The 26,679-nt window shown below is 48.8% G+C and overlaps 1 protein-coding gene across 4 annotated transcripts; it reads right to left on the bottom strand.

Moving 5' to 3' along the window:
* Positions 1 to 48: 48 nt before the first annotated feature.
* Ccdc92b (coiled-coil domain containing 92B) lies at positions 49 to 26,679 on the bottom strand. Of its 4 annotated transcripts, none has more exons than XM_057776840.1 (6): positions 26,218 to 26,679; positions 18,303 to 18,408; positions 12,541 to 12,686; positions 11,295 to 11,447; positions 7,118 to 7,165; positions 49 to 3,530 (listed from the first exon to the last, which is right to left on the bottom strand). In XM_057776840.1, exons 3-6 carry the CDS (start codon positions 12,569 to 12,571, stop codon positions 2,920 to 2,922), a joined length of 843 nt encoding a protein of 280 aa, XP_057632823.1. In that variant the 5' UTR covers positions 12,572 to 12,686; positions 18,303 to 18,408; positions 26,218 to 26,679; the 3' UTR covers positions 49 to 2,919. The 4 variants fall into 4 exon arrangements, with proteins under 4 accessions (XP_057632823.1, XP_057632822.1, XP_057632825.1 ...); XM_057776839.1 differs by having other exon boundaries at positions 49 to 3,533; positions 26,218 to 26,675; XM_057776842.1 differs by lacking the exon at positions 12,541 to 12,686 and having other exon boundaries at positions 49 to 3,533; positions 26,218 to 26,675.

Below are 26,679 nucleotides of genomic sequence, written 5' to 3'. Positions count from 1 at the left end.
GGTGGGTAAGCAACAGAACTTTCAGCAAGAGAACGGACTTATATGTTTTCCAAACATTTTATTAAGAATAAGGCATATGATAGTCACCCCTAAAGCACAGGGCTCTATTTCTGTAGGTGAGTGAATACACTCTGAAAAGCATTGGATTAAAAAGCGCAGCCAACAGAGAATTTGGAGCAGGATCCGTCTGCCCTGCACGTCTCCCATCAAGGCTGGCACATCACTGTGAAAGGATGCTTAAGAGACCCTTGGCCCCCTAAGTGAGAAGATGGTCCATACCATCTTTCCATCCACATCCAGAAAACTCTATCCTGCTGCTTGTAGAGAGATGAGCGTCCCATTTTGGCCCAGAACTAGTCCCTCAAAGAACAGGTTGCCCTGGCAAGGACCCAGGGACAAGGGGTACAGAGCCTCGTACTGCATTGCTTACTCATTCCCGGATGGTGTCTTGAGCGTAGGACTCCAGCGTAGTTCTTCCTCCTGGGTCTGTTTATACTCAGGTTGTGCAGGAATCCTCTTCCCTATGAGTGTCCGCATGAACCATCTCAGCCTCCCAGTGTGGATATGCACAGCAAAGAAAGGAAACGGGTCTTTCCCTTCTTGGCCATCGGGTCATTCCTGGTATTTTCCCTTGACCAGGTAGATTGCTATGGCCAAGTCCAGGAAGGGAATGGGTGCAAGTTAAGGGCAAGGTCTGTCCCAAACTGGGAAGGCAGAGGGTGCCCTTGCCTGTAGATCACTGAAGGGGCCTTTCATTACTTCCAGAAGAGGAAGCGCTAAGGGGTATCCTGTAAACACTGGAATCGCGTATCTGCCTAGGCCTCCTTATCACACCCTCACTGCAGGAAGAGCTGCATTACTTCCTTCCCCCACCTCAAGACCTCAAATGGGAGTCAGATCTTTCATCTGGGAAATCTTTAAGCACCCTGGGCGCAAGTATCATTATCTCTGGCTTTTGGAAGAGGAACAGGATTTTGAAGGTGTTGGCAGGGTCACTTGAGGAAAGACAGGCAGGAAACTCTCGGATCCCTGGGGACGGGGTGTGATGGAGCCAATTGAATATCCTGGGTGCCCAGAAGGGAAAACGAAGAGGGCTATTGCTATAGTTTAAAGGGGAGCTAGTCGGGGTGCTATGGCTTTTAGTGGATGGGTGGATGGATGGACGAGAAAGGGCTCAATAAAGTCACCCTGTTCACCCCAAAAGTATGGTCGTAGGAAATGTAGGTCTGTGTAGGCGCCCAGAGAAAGAGGCCTTTCCCCTCCCACTGTCCTTTGGACACCTCCAAGGGAGCAGAGTGAGTACCTCATACAGGCAGGTTCCAAGTGGGGAGGGTGGCAGGATAGGGCAGTGAGAGGATTAACAAGTGGTACAGGTACAGCTATTGCCACTGGAGCGAAGGGTAGCGGTCAGGACCTAGTGGGAACTCCAGGATTTTACTTCTGTCATCCAGCTCCCAGGAGTAGACAGCTCAGTCTTTGTTATCATTCAGTGGCCTCAGCTGTCTTTCAGGGAAGGGAGAACTGGGAGGGGTCTGTGTACAGAATCCGGTTGGCATGTGCTCACTGCCTTCTGCTTCCTGTAAAATTCCTGCTTCCTCTTCAAGTAGAGGGCATAAGCCAAGAGTTCATTTTCTTCTTGGTGGCCATCACTAGTTTGTCAACTACAGAGACTGACTCTGCTCACCTTAAGACCTTGGGTGACACATACAATGTGGTGCCTTAGCCAGGGCCAGGACATGCTAGGGCCCAGTGACTGAGTGGGAGAGGTATCCTCGCTCAGCAGCCCCAGGGAAGACCTCACAGGCACTTAGGACTCAATGCAGGTCAGACCAAGAATGATGGAGTGGGGGCTCTGGTACAGGGCCTATGGTGAGCTGCATTGAAGCTTCCTCCTGCCTTTGGTAGTGATGGGAATTGGGAAGAAGGAGAAGGCGCCAGCATTCTGCTCTCCTTGCAACTCCCTACTAAGAGGGAGAGCATAAGACCACCCCACCTTTTCAGGGGTGGGCACCGCCGAGGACTAGCCAGTCTCCACTTTCCTCCCCAGCAAAATCAAATTTATATGTATAGCTGTCACTTCCAAGAAGCCAGGACCTTCTTCCTGTTTCTGGATGTAGCCAGTTGCTTGGGAAAATGGACAAGATTATAGGATTAGCACCTATAACAGGACTGGGAAGTCTCTGAGGGAGCCTCAGGAACAGAAGGGCGAAAGACCCTCAGCCTTCGCCAAAATTTGAGCCCCAGCTTGTTATCTCCTGTACCCCTGCATGGTAGACCTGGGAAGAACCATTCAGTTCCTTTTCCACGACCCGCTTCAAGGGTTTATGCTTACTATTTTCTGGAAGTCAACTGCCACCAAGAACCCCGCAGCTCTGAGAGGACGTGACTTCTAAAATAGATCCTAAAGTGTTCCGTGCTCACCTTCAAGGACTTATCAGTGGGGTGGGGAGTAGCTACTTCCGAGTACACGAGCTAGCTCCTAAACTTGCCTCTCCCGAGCAAAAGGCTGGGCAGGGCTGGGGGTGAAAAAGCAGGAAAGGGGAGCTTGCAGGCCTAGCGGTGCCAAGTGCCACCGTGTTCCTTCCTTTAGGCAGACACAGCCTTCTCCCGCCCTGCAAGGGATTGTCAATTTTCCAGGGACCGACAAGACCCCAGCCCTCCCCCTCCCAGGGCCTGGGTGGGACCCAGATTAGGGTTAATACCACCAATCCGCCACAAAAAAAAGGTGCGATCCTTTGGCGCTCCCTCTACAAAGGAGCTCCCTCTCCGGAGGGGGCCGCTCATCTCGGGGAAACACACAAGCGGGGGGCAGCTCTAGTGGGTGGCGGAGCTGGGGCGGTTCTGCCGGCTTGACTCCGCCCCATTCCTGATCCCGCCCAGCCGGGCCTGCCCTGGCGGTCGCCACTGCCCGCCCTTCGCCTACTCAGGATCCCCTAGGGCGCTGGGCGTGGCATCTGGGCTCTCAACGGGCCCCCGGTGCGGACCGCCTTGGTCCGGGGACTCCTGGTGTGACACGGGGTGCGGGGCGTCTTGGTCCCGCAGCTCCTGACGTGGGAGAGGGCGCGGGCCGCGGGGGCTGGGTCGTGGCGGCCTCCGCGGGTATAAAAAGAGAGCGGGGTCCGGCATGGGATCGGCGTCGTCCCAGGTCGCCCAGTCCCGGCCCGGCCCCTTGGCGGCCGCCTCGGGAGGGCGGCGGGACCGTTGTGCGCGTCGGCGGGGCCGGATTTCGGCGGCAGCGGCGCCGGGGCGCGGAGCCTGCAGTCTCTGGCGCGCGGCGTGCAGCTGGCAGGAGAGGTAGGCGGCCGCTTCGGTGTGCTTCTGCAGCTCGGTGCCCAGCACGGTGGCGCGGTGGCTGCGGCGCCGCAGCTCCTCCAGAAAGCGGCGCTCCTCCGAGCGCAGGCTGCAGCGCAGCGCAGACACCAGCGCCTCCCGCTGCGCCACCTCCCGCCGCAGCTCGGCGTTGGCCGCAGCTCGCGCCTCCAGCTGCGACTCTAGCGCGCGGCACTTGTTCTCCAGCTCCCGGGACGCCTCTTCTGTAAAGGAGGGACAATAAGGGGAAGGGGGCGATGATGCCCCCAAGGGAGTGAAACGTAATTCAGTGGGCTCGGCGCGCCCCTCCCCTCTCCGCTTTTCCGCCTCAAACTTCAGTCACAGGGACTTTAGCCCTGACCTACCCTCCGCGTCAAATTCTTCAGCTTAAGCGCAAAACCCTTTCCTGATTGTTCATTTGTAAGCAATCGTTAATTTGTAAGCAATCTGTTGGGCTTTGAGTCTCCGCGCCCCGTGTTCTCAAGAAGCAGGCAGCGCAGTATAGTGAATAACCACAAAGGTCAGGTTGCCAGTGTGACATGTGTCAGAAAGACAAATTCTAATTAGAATCCTCTAACTAGAATCCTCTTATTCTAAGGGGGATGTGATGCCATCAGGGAAGGAGAGGCTTGAGAGCTAGGGTGAACAGCTCCTCCCCGCAAAGAAGGGTACTCCTGGAGGGGGCCCAGCTTGGGTGTGGAAAAGCCCTGTGACAGGAAGACATGTTAAGAGCAGGGGCTGAGAAGCACAGGAGGTGGTGGTGGGTGTCCTTTCCTTTACGGAACACATATCCCATTTTGTGAGTTTTTTTGCTGACTGGTCTAGTCTTTGCCATTGCCTTCACCAAAGGAGTTAGCCATAGACACACATCAGAACAATGCAAAGAGTTTAAACCCAAGCTGTTTCCCAGGCCCTATCAAAGACTTTAACTTGGAACCCCTGGAACTGGCCCTAGAAATGACACTGCTGAAATCTCCCTAGGTGATCATGCAGAGTCAGGGCTGAGGACCCCTCTTCCTGGACCTTACTAACCATCTACACCTGGGACTTGGCACACAGAGGCAAAAGGGGATATATTCCCATTTATTTATTTATTTATTTATTTATTTATTTATTTATTTATGACAGGTTTTCTCTATAGCTTTTTTGTTTTTTAAAAAATATTTATTTATTTATTATGTATACTATATTCTGTCTGTGTGTATGCCTGCAGGCCAGAAGAGGGCACCAGACCCCATTACAGATGGTTGTGAGCCACCATGTGGTTGCTGGGAATTGAACTCAGGACCTTTGGAAGAGCAGACAATGCTCTTAACCTGAGCCATCTCTCCAGCCCCTTTTGTTTGCTTTTTTTTGAGACAGGGTTTCTCCGTAGCTTTGGAGCCTGTCCTGGAACTTGCTCTGTAGACCGGGCTGGCCTCGAACTCACAGAGATCTGCATGCCTCTGCCTCCTGAGTTCTGGGATTACAAGCATGTCCCACCACCGCCCAGCAGGGATATGTTCCTTACAGCGCAGTGGCTTGAGCTCTGCTGACCCCAAAAGCCTTTTCAATGGAAAGTTAGTAGTGGTTATAGAACTCCTTGTCTAGTATCAGGGACGAGTAAGTGTCCCGTCTCTCCAAGCACGGAGGCACCAAGAAGTGTCCATGATTGCCATAGGAAGATGTGGACAATCAGCTCAAGTCTAAGTCCCCGTGTGTCCTAGCTGATCTTCAGCCGCACGCAGCAATCTACAGGACTTTAATGGTTTAGCTTAAAAGTTTCCAGCCTTCTTTGCTCTCGTGAGTTTTTGATGTGTAAGAACTGTGACACACCAGTATGGCGGGGAGCCAACTTTCTCCTTTCCTTTTTTTTTGGTTTTTCAAGACAGGGTTTCTCTGTGGTTTTGGAGCCTGTCCTGGAAGTAGCTCTTGTAGACCAGGCTGGTCTCGAACTCACAGAGATCCGCCTGCCTCTGCCTCCCAAGTGCTGGGATTAAAGGCGTGTGCCACCACCGCCCGGCTCTCCTTTCCTTTCTTCATCCCCACTCCCACCCCAACAATGGTCTCATGGTGTAGCACTGGCTGGCCTGTGCCACCATGTTCAGGTTTCTCTGTGTAGCCCTAGCTGTCCTGGGACTCACTCTGTAGACCAGGCTGGTCTTGAACTCACAGAGATCCACCAGCCTCTGCCTCCCTAGTGCTGGGATTAAAGGCATGGACCACCACCGCCTGGCCCTTTTCTCAGTTCTTTATTTATTATGTATACAGTATTCTGTATTGTGTGTATGCTGGCAGGCTAGAAGAAGGCACCAGACCTTATTACAGATGGTTGTGAGCCACCATGTGGTTGCTGGGAATTGAACTCAGGACCTTTGGAAGAGCAGGCAATGTTCTTAACCGCTGAGCCATCTCTCCAGCCCCCTTTTCTCAGTTCTTAAGAATTCTTCGGGCACTGGCTTAGTGGTTCATGTTTGTAATATCAGCACTTGGGAGGTTAAGACTGGCGGATGGCCACAAACTTGAGGCTAACCTGGTCTACATAGTGGGTTCTAAGTCATTTGGAACTACAGAATGAGGCAGTATCCCCACACAAAACAGTCTCCATGGCACCACTGTGTACTCTAGACTGGCCTTGGGTCTGATACACCATGGTGAAGAAACCTGCTGAAGACTGAGGCACCCTGCCTCTCCAGTGGTACCACTAGAATTCCCTGGACCTGCCAGACACAGGGGGGTAACTGGACCAGCTGGCCCCAGGCCGCCCAGCTGCTTCATCTTCCCTACATTAGGTTTTTTTTTTTTTTTTTTTTTTTGGTTTTTTGAGACAGGGTTTCCCTGTGGTTTTGGAGCCTGTCCTGGAACTAGCTCTTGTAGACCAGGCTGGTCTCGAACTCACAGAGATCCACCGGCCTCTGCCTCCCAAGTGCTGGGATTAAAGGCGTGCGCCATCACCGCCCGGCCCTACATTAGGTTTTGACCTGGTCTTGTCACTAAGTACTAGGGCTTCTGGTTTGGCACCCCTTGTTTTGGGACAGACTCTCTTACGTAGCCCCAAAAGTATTGAAACTTGTTATGTAGACCAGGCTAGCCTAGAAATTACAGATCTATCTGCCTGTCTCTGCTTCCCAAGTGCTGGGATTAAAGATGTGTGCCACAATGCTCTGCCCAAATGAGGCTTTAAAAAAGAAACTTTATTAATCCCAGCACTCGGGAGGCAGAGACAGGCGGATTTCTGTGAGTTCGAGACCAGCCTGGTCTACAAGAGCTAGTTCCAGGACAGGCTCCAAAACCACAGAGAAACCCTGTCTCGAAAAACCAAAAAAAAAAAATAAAAAAATAAAAAAAAAAAATAAAAAAGAAACTTTAATTTTAGATTTTTATGGTGGCATTCATTTCATGTGTGTGTACATGTGTTTGTGTGTATATATACCACTGTTGCGGGGAGCAGAAGTCTGTGTTGGGCATCTTCCTTTTTTGCTCTTGGAGGTAGAGGCAGAGGTTGAGGACTTCAAGGCCAGCCTTGACTACGTAGAGAATTAGAGGCCAGCTTCTGCTACACGAGGACTTAATCTTAAAAATCAAAATCTGGTCCAGCAAGATGGCTCAGCAGGTAAAGGTGCTTGCTGTCAAACCTGATGACCTGAGTTTGATCCCTGGAACCCACATGGTAGAAGTAGAGAACTGACTCCCCAAAAGTTTTCAGACTTCCACATGTGTGTGTCCCATTCCCATAATATATAAAACATTTAAAAGACAATTGGTGAAACTCAATATTCTGGGCTTCATGCACCTCCCTCCCAGCAGAGCTCAGAGCTATTTCTCTTACCTTGCTGGTGAGACTGGACCTCTCTCATCTCCAGGTCATGGGTCAGTTCTGGGGAAGAGAGAATAGAGGGGTTTGTGTGTGCACAAGTAAGTGTGCGTGTCAGGAAGTCACAACTGAGTTAGTGGAAGGGCAGACCCGCAGGCACCATCTCCACTCCTGCTACAGCTGCTTCACATCCCCGCGAAGGCAAGAGTCATGCTGAAGGCACACGGCCTGGGCCTGGGGATTCCAAGCCCAGAGATCTTTCTAGCAAAAGCTTTGTGCCTAGGCTTGGGTACAGAGACTACCTCTGTGGGCAGAAGAGCCTGGCTTGTTTAGGGGATGAGGGGGTGTTTGCCTTTTCCTAAGGGGTGATATGGTTGTAGAGAACTCTTGTGACCTATGCAAGCTTAGTTGCACTGGTGAATGCTGCAGTGCCCAGAGATACTTGGGGAAATGGACAGAAGCTATTTGCTAAGCTGAACACATGTGACACTAATCTCATAGCCAGTATTGTACCTGTATTACTGTCGGGAGATCCCAACTGTTTCCTAAACCCCATGTGACCACTATGCAAGAAGGGCTTAAGGAGGACAGCGCCACCTAGTGGTGGAAGATGTACCAGGCGTTGGTTTGGTGTTGGAAGGGGAGGGACTTCCAAGCTAGAGAATGCCACCACCAAGGTCACTGGCAAAGGACAAAGTTCTTCCTGGGTGCTGGTGGCCCAGCTACCTCCTTATCTCTGCTTATTTTTCTTCAACTCAATTTTGGTGCTCCCAATGCCCCCCCCATCTCTCAGGGCATCTGTTATTTCAGCCCCACCTCCTGTCCCCTATCTCCTAGAGTTCGGACCAGGCAGGAGTGTACAACTCAATGACACAGAAAATGCTTAGCACTCCTGGTTCTGGATGCTAATTCTCACAGCACTGGAGGTAGTGTGCTGGGCTGGGCAAAGGGCAGAAGGAAGCCGGGAGCACCTGTATATACCTTCAGGGATGAAGCGTAGAGTCCAAAGAAAGGAAGTGGCGCATCTCTGGGACTACTGCCCATCATCTCCCAGACAGGCAGGCCTGTGGCCTTAGTCTGCTCCCCTTCTCCCCTTAAAACGCTCTTAGGGACCAGGGGCTTTGCTAGAAGTACCCTCTCTGGGGAAACCACTTGTTGCTGGGACACGGAAAGCTCTGGGCACCTTAGCTATGACCGGAGCCTGAACCTCTTCCCTGGGGCCACTCTTCCCTGGAGGCCTTTGAGGCCTCCATCCCTAGAACTCTTTGGGACCAACTCCTCCCTTCCTCCAAGGCCTATGAAATGGCCTAAGGGACCTTGGCTCTGCCACTAACTTCTCAACGGCTGATTTCTTTCAACCATTAACCACAGGACTGAGATATGAGGAAACAGAATCCCAGCTGGGCTCCACACCCCCATCTTACTCTTTGTGTGTGTGTGTGTGTGTTTTAGATAGGATCTCACTATGTATTCCTGGCTGTTCTGGAACTTGCTCTGTAGACCAGTCTGGCCCTGAACTCACAGAGATCCCTCTGCCTCTGCCTTCTGTGTTCTGAGGTTAAAAGTGTGTGCCACCATGCCAGGCTTCCTTTATCTTTCTCGACCCATCTTTTGATGAGAATCCTTGCAGGTTATATAAACATTATATGAAATCAGCACATGGTAGGGTCCTGGACCAGTAAGGATACTTCTCTGAGTCTTAGTTTCCTCATTTGGAAAATGGGCACAAAACAGCACCTCTCTTACAAGGGTCTGGTGCCAGGATGCAATGGAAAAAACAGAGGATTTAGCTTAGGGCTAGCGCAGCACCTAAGGCTCAGGGGCGCTTGTCATCAGCCAGGCTATCCCATCAGTCCAGAATGTATTTCTACTTCCAAGCCCCATGTTCTCCATTTTCATCTGGCTTTCCAGGCAGCCTGCCCTCGACTTTAGCCTCCTCCCTCTATTTTCTCTGCTTTCTCTGCACTTCCCACTGGAAGGAGGTCTGAACTGGTCATCTCAGTCCCCAGAGTGGCGGTTCCAGACAAGACCAGAGTTATTTTTATCTCCTTAATCAATAACCAGGAAGCTCCAAGCCCAGGTTCACCTGAGAGCCAGAGAGGGCTAGAGGGCCCTCGAATCCTGCCTGTCATGTTGTCATGGGAACTATCCTGTGTCCAGAATGGAAAGACCCAGGTCTTCAGAATTAGGGAAAAACAAGAAGAAATGAGAGGATCTGCGGGAAGATTTTTGAGTCTCCCGTTTTCCTCTGAGAGTGTCCTTGTGATAAAAAAGTAGCCTCCGGGGACCATCCAGTCACTGGGAAGATAGATGGCCAGGAGCCTAGTTTGGAATGGAGCAAATGGATCTGTGTCTAGACTGCTCACATTCTGTTAACACGGGGAGCTGAGTGGTTCACTCAAGCCTCCTAGCTTTGGTTTTTCCCTTTGGGCAAACAGAGAGGTAGAGAACGTTCAGAAAACCGCATAGCTGCTGGTTTTAATCCTGGCTGTGGCACTAGCATATGTTCTATGACTTTCTCTTTCTGGATCTTGGTTTATGGCTTTCACGATAAAGAAATTGGAGCTTGGTGATGGTGCACACTTTTAATCCCATCACTCGGGAGGCAGAGGCAGGCGGATCTCTGTGAGTTCGAGACCAGCCTGGTCTACAGAGCTAGTTCCAGGACAGGCTCCAAAACCACAGAGAAACCCTGTCTCGAAACACCAAAAACAAAACAAAACAAACAAACAAACAAAAAAAAACCCACACACATAAAGCCTACATTTGGAGATAAATGAACACTTGGGTCACAGTCCTGCCTCTGAATGGCCTGGGCAGTTGAGGCTGTAGACCTGAAATTTCCATCCATTTTTTTCCTGCCTCTTCTCTGCTCGCAAATGTGATCAACTGTCAGGCCCTTTTCCTTCCAGCCATTTCCCACTAGCCCTTTGCCTTCCCAGAGCCTCCCATCAGCATCACCTCTCTCGGCCACAGTTCACCGCCTCTGCTTCAAGACCAGCAGTGCTGAAGGAGAAACATCCAGCTGTTCCAAACCTCTCACTGGTTCTTGTTCTCTACTGCCCAAGGCGACAAGACAAATTCGCAGCTCTCCCTGCATTTGTCAGGGTTTGTTTGTTTGTTTGTTTGTTTGTTTGTTTCTTTCTTTCTTTCTTTCTTTCTTTCTTTCTTTCTTTCTTTTCTCCCTCCCTCCCTCCCTCCCTCCCTCCCTCCCTCCCTCCCTCCCTCCCTCCCTCCCTCCCTCCTCCCTCCTTCCCTCCCTCCCTCCCTTCCTTCCCTCTCATCTCTTTCTGTTTTCTTTTTGAGACAGGGTTTCTCTGTGTAGCTCACTGCCCTGGAACTCACTCTGTAGACCAGGCTGACCTCAAACTCAAGAGATCCAACTGCCTCTGCCTCCCAACTCGGGTGCTGTGCGCCACCGGAGTCTGGCTTCTTACGGTCTCTTCTAAGCACAGCTTTATCCGACTTCCTGGCCTTTGCCATGCTGGCCCATTTACCTGAATGGTTTCTTCACTTCCTTCCCGTCACCTGCTGGTATGTCTGCATTGCATACAACTATCTGGGGAGATGATACACTCCCTCTTAGGATGGAGGTGCTCACCCTCCACCATCTTGCTCAGATGGACTGTCATCCTGAACTCTTCTTGGCCCTATTTCCCAATGTGTGTTTATTTTCACGTGTGTGACGCTGGGTATAGAACTCAGGGCCTTGTGCACATGGTGGGTAAGTGCCCCAACGCTGAGCCACACTCCAAGCCTTCTGCTCTGTCTCACCTGTCTGAGACAGTCAGTTTCCCACCTGAGCTCCTGAAGGATGACAGGTGCTCAAAGGACAGGAATCCCCTGGAACTGGTTCCTGGAAGCCTGACCCACTACCTCAGCAGGGTCTTCAGCCTTAAAATGTTTAGGTGTGGGAAGTGAGAACAGGGTCTCATGTAGCCCAGGCTGGCCTAGAACTTACTAAACATCAGAGTCCTAACTTTACTTCCCCCATTCCACAATACAGTCACGTCACCTTCGGCTCATCTCTAGAACCCGCTCCACTCAAGTCTTGGTTCTCATCCAGAAAGAGGCAGGACAGAACGTATTAGGCTCATAGGAACTCAAGGAGGGGCATCCCACCAGAGAAACCGATGATGGTGACAGCGACCCCCTCCTCACTCCAGCCCCCTGGGGTGAATGCTAGCCTCACCTGAGCAGCGCTTTTGCAGCCTCAGGATCTCCAGGTGCAGGTCTCGAAGCAGAGCCATCTGCTCCTTTTTCAGGAAGCTGATGTGGCGTTGCACGCTCTGGATCTGATGCTCCAGGGACACGGTATCCATGGCAGCCCAGGCCTGGGCCTCACCTGGATGAAAGGCAAGATGAAACCATGTCTTCAGAGGCCATTTGCCTGCCCCACCTTCAGGTTCTGTCCTTCATGCTAGGTCCTCTTGACTCCAGGGATTCCCCACCCCAGTTTCCTCTACTAGCCTTCTCGAGCACTGAGTGAGAATGTCCTCAGAGAGGTTGCTCTTCCCATTCAACAGTCTAAGAAGCAGAGCCCAGGGATGCCCTGGCTTTGTTTTCCTCAGACAGGAAATAAGTTGAGAAGTTGGCTAAGACAGGAAGACAACTTTGGGTCTAGCCTTCACTAATGTCTCACATGTGGCCACCTCTCTCTGGGGTCTTAGCTTTCCATAGGTTAATAAGGAATCTGACAACTATGCTCAGAGCAACATTATGCCTAATAGCCAGAACCTGCAAACAACCTAGATGCCCCTCAACTGAAGAATGGATGAAGAAAATGTGGTATATTTACACAGCGGAGTATTACCCAGCTGTAAAAACAATCACATCAGCCGGGCGATGGTGGCGCACGCCTTTAATCCCAGCACTCGGGAGGCAGAGGCAGGCGGATCTCTGTGAGTTCGAGACCAGCCTGGTCTACAAGAGCTAGTTCCAGGACAGGCTCCAAAACCACAGAGAAACCCTGTCTCGAAAAACCAAAAAAAAAAAAAACAAAAAAAAAAAAACCAACAATCACATCATGAAATCTGCAGGCAAATGGATGGAACTAGAAAATAATCATCCTGAGTGCGGAAACTCAGACCCAGAAAGACAAACATGATATGTACTCACTCGTAAGTGGATATCCAATGTAACATAAAGGATAACCAGGCTATAATCCACAACCCCAGAGGGGTTAGGTAACAAGGAGCGCCCAAAGAGGGACACATGGATTTCCCTTGGAAGGGGAAATAAGAGATCTCCTGGGTGGACTGGGGGTGGGCGGGCATGGGAACTTAAGGGAGTGGATTGGGCAGGTTGGGGGAAGGTTGAGAGGGGGCAGTATTGAAAGAGACGTCTTGATAGAGGGAGCCATTTCGGGGTTAGGAAGAATCCTGGTGCCAGGGAAACTCCCAGGAACCCACAAGGATGACCCCAGCCAAGACTCCTACCAATAGTGGAGAGGGGCCCTGAGCTGGCCATTTCCTGTAATCAGATTGGTGACTATCCTAACTGTCATCAGGGAGCCTTCATCCAGCAACTGATGGAAACAAAGGAAGAGATCCACAGCCAAGCACTGGGCTGAGCTCCAGGAATCCTGTTGAAGAGAGGAAAGATTGTATGCGAGCCAGAGGGGTCAAGGTCACCACAAGGGAACCCACAGAAACAACCTGGGGTCATAGCAGCTCACAGATTCTGGACCAACAGTCAGGGAGCCTGCATGGGACCAACCTAGGCCCTCTATCTATGTGTAGCAGCTGTGTAGCTTGGTCTATTTGTGGAACTCCTGGCAGTGGGATCAGGACCTGGTCCCAAAGCTTGAGCTCAACTTTGGGAATCTATTCCCCATGTTGGCTTGCCGCTCACCCAGTTGCAATACAAAAGGAGGCGCTTAGTCCTACCTCAACTTGATACGCCATACTTTGTGGACACCATGGGAGGCTTGCCTGTTTCTGAACAGAAACAGAGGAGGAGTGGATGTGGGGGCAGTGGGGAGGTGGGGGTAGGGAGGGAACAGGAGGAGAGGATGGAGGGGAAACTGGTTGGGATGTAAAATAAATGAAAAAAATTTAATTAATAAAAAAAAGGGAGCTGAGGTGATAAACCTTGAAATCTGGTCCAGTTATGACCCCCACTTGCACTGCAGCCCTGGAGCTTCTTTGAATCACCAGGGAAAGAGAGTCCTGATAGGTAGCACAGGCTAGCCTTGAACTCTCCACATTCCCGTCTCTGACTTTGGAGCGCTTTGGTTACAGGTGTGTGTGTGGTTGTGCCTGGCTCACAGGAGGGAGGGAGAGCTGAAGAGCTGCTTACTAACATGTCTCTCCGGGCTGAAAACAGGAGGCAGAGTCACTCTGTAGAGAAGAATGGAACTAAAATCAGAAGACCCACACTGTGGATCCCATGGCGACAGAGAAGCATGCACCTGAATCCTACTCATGATGGCTGGATTCCTGGAAAAGCCAAGGTGGAGGCAAGCGGTCTGGGGTCCAGGACCCAGAACCCATGTCTTCTCTGCCAGCTACTTAATTATTTTGGGTAATAGAGCTTACATTATGCTGCCCAGGCTAGCTGTGAACTCTTACGCCCCAGTGGTCCTCCTGCCTTCTGAGTAGCTGAGATTACAGGTATGGGGCATTATATGTGACCCTCCCCCAAAGTTCTGTGGGTTTTTTATTTATGTATTTGTTTGTTTGTTTATTTTCGAGGCAGTGTTTCTCTGTAGCTTTGAAGCCTATCCTAAAACTCACTCTGAAAACCAGGTTGGCCTCAAACTCAATAGAAATCTGCCTGTCTCTGCCTCCCAAGTGCTGGGATTAAAGGTGTGCATAGCCACCACTGCACGGCTATGGTTTTTATTTTTAACTTGCTAAACTGGGGATTCCACCTAGCACCGTGCACATGCTAGGCAAGCACTATACTGTGAAATTACATCGCAGTTCCCTCTTCCTAAAACCCTTAACCCTCCTCCTTTTCCTCCTCCTTTTCCTCCTCCTCCTCCTCCTCCTCCTTTTTAAGTTTTTCACTACAGGGTTTCTCTGTGAACAGTCCTGGATGCCCTGGAACTCACTCTGTAGACCAGACTGTCCTTAAACTCCCTGAGATCTTCCTCCCTCTGCCTCCCAAGTGTTGGAATTAAAGCATGAGACACCCTTCTGGGCTTTCCTTGAAATTCTGAAAGATCTGACTCCACCTACTCTGGGGACTTCCTCGGATACTGAGAGAGGGAAGTCATGGTGTAAGATGGTTCTTCATTTGTAGGGTCACTCCAAGCAGGTCCACCTGAGAACCTCACTTCCATGAGCTCCTGTCTGGACCTTCTTCCTTAGCGTCTTCAATTCAAAGAAGGTACCCAATGTTTACACTGGACACAACCCTGAGTTTGAATCCTGGCTCTTTCCATTATCTTTTTGTTGACTTTGAGCACAAAAGTTAACATCTGGGAGACATTATTTTCCTGATGTAAAATGGAGATTAAAAAGACCTGGAGAGCCAGGTGGTGGTGGCGCACACCTTTAATCCCAGCTCTTTCCATTACCCATAGACTGAACAACAAACGATACAGCTACCTTTTCCAGGACTTGACAATTAACCTAAATTTTTCTTTTCAGGATCCTCTAAAGATACCATTGCCTCCAGATAGCAGGAAGTAAATTTAAGAATATGACATCCATATTCCCAAGAGGTGGGGTGGGTGGTTTCGGTCATTTAATGGATTATAGATATTTGTCATTGTTTAGGGGGTGTTGGTATAAGTTATTATTGATAATGGCTAGAAAAAAAGCTAAACAAAGGAAATCAGATTCAAGATTCTTGTTTTGAAAAGAAAAAAAGGGGGATATAGATATGATAGTAGATTATTGAATCTACTCTGAAAAGAATAAAGAGGGGATATAGATATTTAAGATAAAAAGGTAGATATACTTTTAAAAGGCAACTACTGGGGCTGGAGAGATGGCTCAGCAGTTAGAGCACTGGTTGCTCTTCCAGAGGACCCAGATTAAATTCCCAGCACCCAAATGGCAGTTTACAACTGCTTGTAACTCCAGAGATCAGACACCTTCACCCCAAGGCACATAAAATAAGTTAAATTTAAAAAAAAAAGCAACTTCTAGTTTGAAATGTTTTACATTAGATTTGACTTTTGTATATTTTTTTACAAATTTTATATACTGATACAAATTTGAGATTAATTTTGTTAAAACATAATGTATGCATAATCTAATTTTGTTCAAAGCATTGTACCTATACAGCTCATTTAACAAGGTAATGCAAATTTCTAATCTTTAAAATGTTATTATTACCAACTGTTTAGGATAATAAGAAAATGCAGGTTAGTAATTAGTCACCTATTAAAATCAAACTTGTAGCCACATAGGTATGTTTCCAATGTCAAGCAAAGATATATTTTAGCTAGATGGGTCAACCTCAAACACTTCAGAGGTCTACAGAATATGACATTTCAGATGTTTTAACAACGTAGGTTCTTTTGTATGACAATGAGACATGTCTGCTCCTGGCAGCACCAATCTACTTTAGAGAAGATCATGGGTACCAAAGAAACTCCACATGGAGTTTACTTTCTTTGTGGCAAAAATAAACCACCGGGCAAACAAATGCCCTTGTCCCAAGTGCTGGCAGTATGCTGTCCTAATTGGACAAGCAGGATACAAAAGAGAGTGACTGCCAAACATTGTTAAGACAAGGAGGGTCAGCCCTTCAGAAATATGCTAGGCCTGTAGGCTGAAGATGGATGCCCTTCAGAATATCCTGGTTCAAAGAAAAGTCTGTCAGATATGCTAGGCTGGTAGATTGAAGATGGATGTCCCATCATTGCAGAGGAACTCTGGGTGACTGTCCAAGAAGCCAGCTGTTTCTGTCATTACACACATTTTTTGGAAGTCGCTTGCTTGCACTTCCTGCTTACTCAGTTTATATTATTTCCTTCTTGGGTCTCTGAGGGGGTTGAAGACTAAATAGTTATAGTTTTCCTTGTTTACCTGATGTAGAAAACAAGCTATGATAGAAAATAAATTAGGTACAAGACTTTGAACTCACCAAGATAAGATAGATATGGAGTATTTTCTCTAAATTTGTCAAATGCAAGTGGACTTGACATTGTTGATGTATTTATTACCTATATATATTGTATATAGTCATTGCATCTATCTATCTATCTATCTATCTATCTATCTATCTATCTATCTATCTATCTATTTTTGGTTTTTCAAAACAGGGTTTCTCTGTAGCTTTGGAGCCTGTCCTGGAAACCAGCTCTTGTAGACCAGGCTGGCCTCGAACTCACAAAGATCTGCCTGACTCTGCCTCCCGAATGCTGGGATTAAAGGTGTGCACCACTACCCCCCAGTCATTGCATTTACTGTATATAGTTATAGCCCTCTTTTTTTTATTTAAGACAAAAAGGGGAAATACAGTGATGTTTCATTTGTATTTTAATAAATAAAGCTTGCCTGAAGATCAGAGAGCAAAAATACTGCACTGATCAGCCATACAGACCAGGCAATGTTGGCACACACCTTTAATCCCAGTAGCCACACTAGTTTGCCACAGGAACTGGGCAGCAGTGGTGCATGACTTTTTAATTCCAGCACTAGAGAGGAATAAAAAACAGGAGGAGACAGGTTTTAGTCTCATTCTGAGGATTCCTGGAGGCGGGATCGTCACTTTTGGACTTAGGTAGAGATAAGAGCCAGTGGCTGCTTTGTTTTTCTGGTCTTCAGGTTGAACCCCTATATCTGCCTCTGAATTTTTATTAATTGTGCTACAGCCTGTTCTACAGAGCGAGTTCCAGGACAGCCTCCAAAAGCTACACAGAGAACTCCTGTCTTGAAAGAAAAAAAAGAAAGAAAGGACTGGAGAGATGGCTCAGGGTTAAAAGCACTGGTTGCTCTTCCAGGGCAGCTGGACTTGTTTCCCATCACCCATGAGGCAGCTCACAACCATTTGTAACTCCAGTCTCAGGGGATCTGATGCCCTCCTCTGGCTTCCAAAAGTACATAGTCATACAAGCAGGCAAAACACTCATGCACATAAAAAAACTTTTTTTTTTTTGAGACAAGATTTCTCTGTGTAACAGTCCTAGCTGTCCTAGAACTCACAAAGATATGCCTCCCTCTGCCTCCCAAGTGTTGGGATTAAAGGCATGTGCTACTACCACCCAGCTACATAAATTTTTTTTTCAGTAGAGCTGGATGGGTTGTGGTACACACCTTTAATGTCAGTACTTGGGAGTCAGACAAAGTAGATTTCTGTGAGTTCGAGGTTATCCTGGTCTACAAAGTGAGTTCCAAGAAAATCAGAGCTGTTGTTACACAGAGAAACCCTGTCTTGGAAACAAAACAAAACCCAACCAACCAAACAAACCAAAAACGATAAAAGATAAGTACACATTTAACCCCAGCACTTGGGGAGCAGAGATAGGTGAAGTTCTGTGAGTTCAAGGTCAGACTGGTCTACAGGGTGAGTTCCAGGAGGGCTGCAAAGCTACAAAGAAACCCTGTCTCGAAAAACAAAACAAAAAAACAAACAAACAAAAAAAAAGATAAGTACAGATAACTTAGTACAGCAACTCAGTATTATACTCCTTTTTTCTTTTTCTGTTCTGTTCATTTCTCTGTGAATAGGCTAAGTCTTACCTTGGTCTACCATCTCATCCATCCATCCATCCATCCATCCATCCATCCATCCATCCATCCATCCGTATCTACTGCTGAAGCACAGGACACAGCGATAAACATAATAAAGTCCCTTCAATCATGAAGAAGAGAATCAACCAACTGGACAAACAAATGAGATTAAGCGTGTTACTACAATCTGTGTAAAGAATGCTGGGATCCAGGGCTGGGATTGGCCCTGGCCCTGCACACGCTAGGCAGGCACTCTATCACAGAGCTGCAGCTCTAGCCCACAAGACCTCATTTACACTCAGGACCAAAGAAAGTTTGTTTAAGTAATTTTTAGGCTGAGTTTTTGTGACAGGCAAGATCCTACATGCCCCCAAGTTTCCTAGCCTCTTTGTGTTACACGTCATCTTGTATTATCCTGGCCATCCTCTTGAGTGGGGTGGGACTATGCAGGTGATGACATCTTGCACTAGCGTGTTCATCCTCTTGAGTGGGGTGGGGCTATGCAGGTGATGGAGTTTTACTCATTGATTAACTTACAAAGGTGAGGGGTGCTGGGTGGCACTTACCTGTGGTCCCAGTGACTGGGGTGACTGAAGTAGATCACATGAGTCTCTGAATTCTAGGTGAGCCTGGCTGGACACAGAGGAAGAGCCCATCTCACAAAAAAAGAAGCTGAGAAGGAAACGTGTGGGAAAATGTGTCTAACAGGGACGTAAAAATGATCAAAGTTCACCATATGCAAGGAAAGAGATGTAATGAACTCACCATTTTGTATAATTAATATGTGCCTAAAGATGGAGGAGAAACCTCAACAGGACAAAACAGCAAAAAATAAGATGAAAAGGCTTGCAGATATGATTACAGTTCCCATTCAACTGGCTTTGAATATATTAAAATTATGAATATGAATAGGACTGACCTATTAGATGAGTCGTTCAAATGAACTCAGAATGGAAAACCCGGTTAAAACCCACCAGACTCCTGGTAATTAAACATGAGTCATAACGTTATTTATTCTTTAAAAAATAATTTTTTGTATTCATTCATTTTGTGTGTCTGTGCATATGCACATGCCATGGCATATGAGTGATGGTTGGGACAGCTGTGGGAGCTGGTTCTGCCCTACCTCTGGGTTCTGGGATGAAAATCATGCTGGCCACAAATCCCCTAGCCTGTTGAGTCATCTTGCCAGTCTAACCTCCTTCATTTCTTTGAATTAATTTATGAGGATTATCGTTATTATTGTTTTTTGAGGGTCTTGCTATGTATTCCTGATAGGACTGGAGCTCTCTATGTAGCTCTGACTGGCCACAAACTCATGACAATTTTCCTGTCTCAGCTTCCTGAGTGCTGGGATTACAGGCATGAAGTCCCATACCCTGATATAGCTTTTTTTTTTTTTTTTTTCAGTGCTGGGACACAAAATCTAGGTGTCATGCATGCTGGGCAAGTACTCTACCAACTAGGCTACATCCTCAGGCCCTATGACTTACAGTGTGTGTCTGTGTGTTCATGTGTGCATTTGTGTACAGGTACATGCGTGCATCTGCTCACATGTGTGTGGGGGCCAAAGCTCAACCTCTGGAATTGTTCCTTACGCAACCTACACTTTTTTGAAGACCGGGTCTCTCAGTCGCCTGGGACTCACTGATTAGGTGAGGCTGTCTGGTCACTGAGCCCCAGGGACCTGTGCGTCTACATCCCAGCACCGGGATTGCATGTATGTGCTGGACACACTGGCTCTAGACATTAGACTCAGGTCCTTAGTCTGAGCTATTTCCTCAGCTCTGAAATAAAGATTTTCAAAAAAAAAATAAGGCATGGTGACACAGGCCCAGCATTTGGGAGGCAGAGGCAGGAAGATCTCTGAGTTCAAGGCCAGCCTGGTCTACAGAGTAAGTTTCGGGCCAGTTAGGGCTACACAGAGAAACCCTATCTCAAAAAATAACAATAAAAACAAATTAATTCATTTATTTTTTGCTTCTTTTTTTTTTTTTTTTTTTCTTTTTTTTTTCGAGACAGGGTCTCTCTGTGTAACAGCTCTGGCTGTCCTACAACTTGCTTCATAGACTGTAAACAGAGACTCAGGCAGATCTCTGAGTTTGAGGCCAGCCTGGTCTTCACAGCGAGCTCCAGGATAGGCTCCAAAGATACACACAGAAAACCTGTCTTAGAAAAAAATTAAGTTTTTTTCTTAGAATTTCATACATGAGTACTGTATTTACAGTATTCCCACCTCCCACTACAAACAAAAATACAAACACTTAGTGAGACCATTAGTGTTGCTCTTTTTTAAAAAAATAATTTATTTATTTTTACTTTATGTGCATCAGTGTTTCGCCTGTATGTATGTCTGAGTGAGAGTGTCAGATCCTGGAGTTACAGACAGCTATGAGGTGTCATGTAGGTGCTGGGTCTTGAACTGTGATCCTCTGGAAGAACAGTCAGTGCTCTTAACCACTGAGCCATCTCTCCAGACCCTCCAGTGTTGCCCTTTTTTAAAGGCTGATCACTTGAGATTGGATAACTTATCGGGCCCTCATCACTAGAGAAGATCAATTCTCCATCTCTTGGCAGCCACTGATTGTCTGCAACTCTTCATCTAGGGGTAGGTAGGTCCTTGATTTAAAAAAAAAAAAATCACTCTGGCTGAGAGTGGTAGCACGTGCCTATAATCACTGCATTTAGTAGTGTGAGGTAGGAGCATCTCGAGTTGACTGCCAGCCTGGACTAAACAGCACAACTATCCCAAATCTATCACTTGGCATTATCTCCCCAGTCCAAATCACCAGCTTCCCGGGTCTTAGAGCTTCACTGGTGGTGCTCTAAGACCCGGCTTCTTGCTTCCGCCCTGTCTCATTATTTTTCACCTAGGAGCCAACCCCCCTTTAGCAAATATAAGCCTGTCATATCTCCCTATCCTTACCTCAGAACTCTCCAGTGCTTGCCATTACACACCAACCCCAAATTCTTTCTTTTAAAAAAAGATTTATTTTTACTTATGTGTATATGCATGTGTCTCTGTGCATGTGTGCGTGCAGATGCCTGTGGAGTCCAGAAGAGGTTGTTGGATGCCCTGCAGCTGGAGTTATAGGTGGTTGTGAACTCAGATATGGGTACTGGGAACTAAACGTGGTATGCACTTTTAACGGCTGAGCCATCTCTCTGGCATCCTTGTTTTGTTTTTTCTAAGACAAGACTTCTCTGTGTAACCCTGGTTGTCCTGGAAGTCGAACTGTAGACCAGGTTGGCGTCGAACTCAGAGATCTGCCTGCCTCTGGAGTGCTGGGATTAAAGGTGTGTGCTACCACCCAGATATTTTTTTAAATTGCATTAGTTTATTTATCATACATGCCACACCATGCATGTGGAGGTCAGAGGACAACTTGCAGGAGGCTGATCCTGTCCTTCACCATGAGGGTCCCAGGGATTGATCTCAGGTTTTCAGTGCCTGCACCTGCTGAGCCCTCTCACTGGCCTGTTCTTCTTTTCTTGTTTTTGAGCCAGGGTCTTGCTTTGTAGCCCAGGACAGCCTCAAACTTGTGATCCTCCTGTTTCTACCCATGCAGTGCTGGGATTATAGGTGTGCACCACTACACTGGGCAAAACCCCAGGTCCTAGCCAAACGCTGCACAACCTGCCTCTGGTTTTCTTTGCTCTCATCTCCTGTGCTCCTGCTGTTGACCTCTGCTGCTCTAAGCATGCTAGTGCCTGGGGTTGTATGTGTGAAATGTCTGCTCTGCCACTGGTAACTTTTACCAGACTCCTCAAGGCCCATCCCTCCCTTCAATCACCCATTCAAATGCTGCTTCCTCGGGGCCTTTCCGTGGTCGCCCCAAATAAAAAGACTTTAGCCAGTCACTCTGCTCCCTTCCTCTGCACTGCTCTTTCATGGACTTCCTGGCCCATGGGTGTATGGAGCATTTGTTTACTGTCTGTTTCCCTTGCCAGATTGTTAGCAACAGAAGAGCAAGGACTCCTTTTGTTTTCCTCCAGTTCCCCAGTGCCTAGCACAGTCTGCAGCAAATAAAGAGTCCCTCGGTAAATATCTGCAGAACGCACAAGTGAGTGGATCTGGGGGAGTCTGATGGCAGGGTGGATCTGCTAAGACAAGACAGACACGATTAGGTCTGACATCCCAGGGGTCCTCACAGAAGGAATAGCTGTCAGATGCACTACCTAACACTCTGGGGCCTAATGCAGGGGAGCCAGATGAGTTGTAGGCCTGTGAAACTGTATGTACAGGGAGGAAAGGGCTTGTGTGCACTCCAAGGAGTGTAAGTGCCATTCTAGGCCTCACACAATGCTCAATTGGGGAACATCCGAGGCCCCAGGTGTGTTTCTCGACTTCTCACATTTGTGTGGGTGCTGTGTGCATATCTGAAGGATGAAGGTGTGTGGGCCTACCCTAGGAGGAAGAGAGAGATGTCTGTTCCCACTCCCTGCCATACAAAGGACTGTGAAGGGTGAAAGTCCTTCCCACACAGCCCCGGCGCCTGGACGCTGGCCACAGGAGAAATGGAGTCAACCAGCTGTTTCTGTTCTTTCCCGGATGGGCTCGACCATTCGCTTCCAGCTAGGCAGGCTTCTCTTTCTTCTTAGGGCAGAAATTTGGGTCACAAATGCTTTTTGGCAAGTTTTCATTCTTAGACATTACTGTGCGGATTGTTTGGGGAGGGGAGGAGGAGAAGTGGGACAGGGGAGCTAGGAGCAGCCAGAACTCTGTGTCGCTGAGGAATCACACGCACATCAGAAGGGCTGAGGCAGGCAAACGGCAGGCTGTCATGACACACATGCAGTCCTAGAACCACTGGGCATCAGAAGCTGCATCCTAGATGCAGGTAACAGCAGCTGAAGGGCTGACGCTGCCAGCCCTGCCTTCTTCCTGCAGAGTCTCACATCTGCCTCTGCTTGGACTCTGCGCCTCTACACTTGGTATTTCTAGTTCTTTCCCATGTTAATTTTGTATCTTGATGGGAAAAGAAGTTCATTAACAACAAAGTACCAAGGGGCTGGAGAGATGGCTCAGTGGGCAAAGGGGTTTATGACTTAGGTTTGATGAAATGGACACAAGACCTAGGGTCAGCATGGCAGGATGAGAGAATTCACTCCCACAAGTTGTTCACTGATGTCCACAAGCACGTCATTGCACACACACACATGTACCCTGTGGACAAATTAAGTAAAGCAAAAACATAGTTTTTTAAAAAAAATCACCCAAGCAGGGCAGTGGTGGTTTAGGCCTTTAATCCCTGGACTCGGGAGGCAGAGGCGAGCGGATCTCTGTGAGCTCAAGGCCAGCCTGGTCTACACAGCGAGTTTCAGGACAGGCACCAAAGCTACACAGAGAAACCCTGTATCGAGAAACAAACAAACAAATACAATCATCCAGAATTAAAAAAGGACCCGTGGCACGAGGTTCAATCTCAAACACTGCTGACACATGTCTCCTGGGTCTGAAAGGTACAAATTTCTCCCCTTTGAAAAGGCTGGTAGAAAAGGCCTCAGATTCTCACAGCTTCAACCATCAGCTAAGCAGCTGGCACAGGAATTTTCTGTCCTGGCACAATTCTGACTTTAGATTTTTGTTTTAAATTTTATTTATTTACTTGTGCATGTGGCAAGCATGAGGAACACGTGAGGGAGTCATTTCATGCGGTCTGCTGTGTGAATCCCAGGAGTGGAGCTCAGGACATAGGGCCCTCATCTGCTCAGCCATCTTCCTGTCCCTACTACTTCTGTCCTTGAGGCCTGGCCCCCTGACCCTGGTGAGTAACTTAGCCCCTGCTGGTCTCCACTTCCCGTCCCATCTGCCCACAACTGACACAGGCATAGGGAACAGTACTCGCCTCTCCTCAGTTCTTAACAGGTATTTGGGTTGAGCGTATCCTAGGAAGCACAGAATCATGGTACTCCGAACCCGAGACATCTCAGCCAATGGCTTTCACGTTTTGCTCTACAGAACTCTAGAATTCAGCATGGGGGGATGTGCAGATGCCAGAGGGTAGGGTTGGTGGTTTTGCTCTTGTTTGAGACAGCATCTCTCTATGTAGACCAGGCTGGCCCCCAACTCACAGAGATCCACTTATCTCTGCCTCCCAAGTACTGACATTAAAAGCATGTATGTGCCACCACACATAGCGGGTTGGTGGCTTTGTTTTTAATAAAATTTTATTGAGAAAAAATGTTATTGTCCACATGTGCACACATGTCTGGTGTGTATGTGTGTAGGCACAGCGGCCCTTATGCGACGGTGAATATGTAGAGGTCAAAGGACAACTTTTGGGGGTCGCTTCTCTCCTTCTATTTTGGGATCTGGAACTAAACTGAGACGGTTATCTGAGTTTATATGCTGAGCCATTTCTCTAGAGCCCTTTACTGGCCTTTTCCAGGGTAAACTTTTGCACAAGGAAAGGTGTCTGCTAACCAAAAGTTTGAAACTGGGGCTGGAGAGATGGTTCAGAGGTTAAGAGCACTGGCTGCTCTTCCAGAGGTCCTGAATTCAATTCCCAGCAACCACATGGTGGCTCACAACCATCTGTAATGAAATCTAGTTCCCTCTTCTGGCCTGCAGTGCAGGTGTACATGCAGGCAAAACACTGTACATAATAAATAAAAATTTAAAAATGTTTGAAATTATTTTTATTAATAACTTTACTTTTACTATTATTGCTGTTGTTGAGATGTTCTCACTCTGTCAGAAGTCCAGGATGGACTGGCACACACTATGTAGCCCAGGCTGACCTCCAACTGATGGCAATTTTCCTGCCTCAGCATCCTTAATGCTAGGATTGCAGGCATATGCCACCATACTCGGGTGAATTCGCAGCTTTCCTAAGGTGTTCAAATTTCTCCTGTCCCCCACCTTTCAACCTGCTCTATGTTCTCCAGTTCTTTTCTTCCCCACCCTTCCTTCAAGCCAGGCTAGCATCTTGGAGCCCCCTGTTTGGATCACATGGAATTTTCAGTGTGCCCTGCCTCGTGTCTTGACTGATTGTCTTGTCCCAGCTTCAATTTTGTTCTTAGCGCTTCTTTTCTCTTTGGGGCTGAAAACATCTGTGGGGTCAACAGATATCTCTGTACCACTCTTAATGTTCTTTAAGAATGCATGGCTCCTTATTTCTAGGGGAAGGCTAAGCTTTATTTTGTTGTTGTTGGTATAGCCGAAGCAGAAATATGAGCTGGGAGAGGTGGAGTAATGAATGAGTAAATAAATGAACCCATATGTTTATGTTCTTTATTTTTCTCTTCACCCTCTGACTCAGAGGCCCAGGGCAACAGGAAAGCAGATCCCTGACGGCACAGGCAACGACACTAACTCACAAGTCTCAGCACTGTTGCCAGCATTTTACACATTAACTTATCTTAAGCCTACACTCGCGATCCTATTCGTGCACCCACTCCAGAGATGAAGAAACTGGACTTCAGAGAGGGGAAGCTCTTTGCCTGACATAACAGCTATAGTGTGTAGGCGCTCACTCTGGAACACAGAGCCTCTCACAAGGCAACCACACTTTACATCTGCAGGCTAAGCTCCTTCGCTTGGATACTTCCTCTTGCTCTCCAGATAAGCTCTCCCTGTAACCATGACTATCCCCTTGCTTTCTACACTCCACCCAGTTTCTGTCTCCCGAAATCTGATCTCTTCTTGTGTCCTGTAGTCTTCTTCCCGGCTGTTTGGACTCTGGGAATCCCTTGTAAGAAAGCAACCACACAGCCAGTTGTACAGCAGAGAGAATGAATTGAGTCTTACTGGGAATCACCAGGGCAAGTAAGTACACGTATTAAAAAATAATTACTCTGCCACCCCCACTAAGTCCTTGGCTCTCCTGAGGATGAGTCTGGAGCCAAGATTTGGCCTTTGACAAATGTCTGGGACTCTGTCTGCAAGGTGGAGGCTGGTGGTGGAGCCACATTCTCCAGGGACCTGTGATCCTCCTCACTCCAGAGTCCCTCCTCCCAAACAGCCCTCAACTCTGGTCCCCCCCCCTCCCGTTCCAGTTAAGTGCCCACAACCCCAACCTCAGCATTGCTGAGGATTCAGGTACGTGGGAGTGGGGTGCCCGGGAAAAAACTGGACCCCGACCTTTACTTGATGTTCTGCGGTTTGTGCCTCGAATGAATTTGACTCCCAGAGCCGGCTGGGGCGCGCGGGTGGGGGGATGAGGGGTATGCATACCACGGAGCATAGGGAAGAGAGGGACCAGCCAGGACACGAAGAACAGGTACAACGGCACGAGTGGTGGGAGGTGGTAGGTGGTGGTGCGGACTACTTTGGACTCCCTGCCAGCGCCGGAAAGGGCCCAGGTCTAGCGGCGGAGGACAACTTCTGCCAGCAGCCCGCGTCCTGCCCGCTCCCGCGCGCTGCGGTGCCCGGCCCCGCGCAGCCCTCCCGACCGAACCTGTGCTCTGGCGCTCCCTTCATTACCCCGGTCACCCGGCCAGCGCCCACCCTCGACGACCACCGCCCGGCCTCCTCACCTGCGGACCCGAGGGAGCCGGCGGGCCCGGCCCGGGCCTCGCTGGGTCTCGGGAAGAGCTCTTCCCCCGCGCTAGCTGCGCTCAGGGATCCGCAGCGCGCGGCCAGGTTGCGGCGCCATCAGCTGCTGCGAGGCTGTCGGGCGCGGGGCCGGGGCTCCGGGGGCTCCGGGGGCTCCGGGCGTAGAGGCGGGGGGCCCTGGGCAGGCTCCGGGCGTAAACACCCAGCAACGTGACCGGAACTGGCGAAGGAGCTGGAGGGGGCGGGGGGCGGGAGAGATAAGGGGGAGGGGAGGGACCTGGGGCACGCGGGGAGGGGCCGTGGGCGGGGCGGGGGAGGGGAGGCTGGTGCTGGGGCGGGGGAGGGGAAGCCCCGGGACTACAGGAGCCCCGGGAGCCTGGCCTCCGCACCCTGCAGGCAGCCGAATCCTCAGAACTGGCCCTGGCTGTGAGCTGAGAAGGGAA

The sequence above is a fragment of the Chionomys nivalis genome, chromosome 7 (genome assembly GCF_950005125.1).
Source record: "Chionomys nivalis chromosome 7, mChiNiv1.1, whole genome shotgun sequence".
NCBI classification, from domain to species: domain Eukaryota; kingdom Metazoa; phylum Chordata; class Mammalia; order Rodentia; family Cricetidae; genus Chionomys; species Chionomys nivalis.
Note: the sequence above shows the minus strand (reverse complement) of the source record. Positions and strands in the feature narration are given on the sequence as shown.

Bases quoted from the DNA above. Each gene is read 5' to 3' on its own strand.
- Ccdc92b (XM_057776839.1), bottom strand. From the start codon at position 12,571: ATGGCCAGCTCAGGGCCCCTCTCCACTATTG. The intron at 7,166-11,294 runs GTGAGGCTAGCA...TCTCTTCCCCAG, and splicing joins GCTGCAAAAGCGCTGCTCAG to AACTGACCCATGACCTGGAG. The intron at 3,534-7,117 runs GTAAGAGAAATA...CCTCCTTTACAG, and splicing joins GGTCCAGTCTCACCAGCAAG to AAGAGGCGTCCCGGGAGCTG.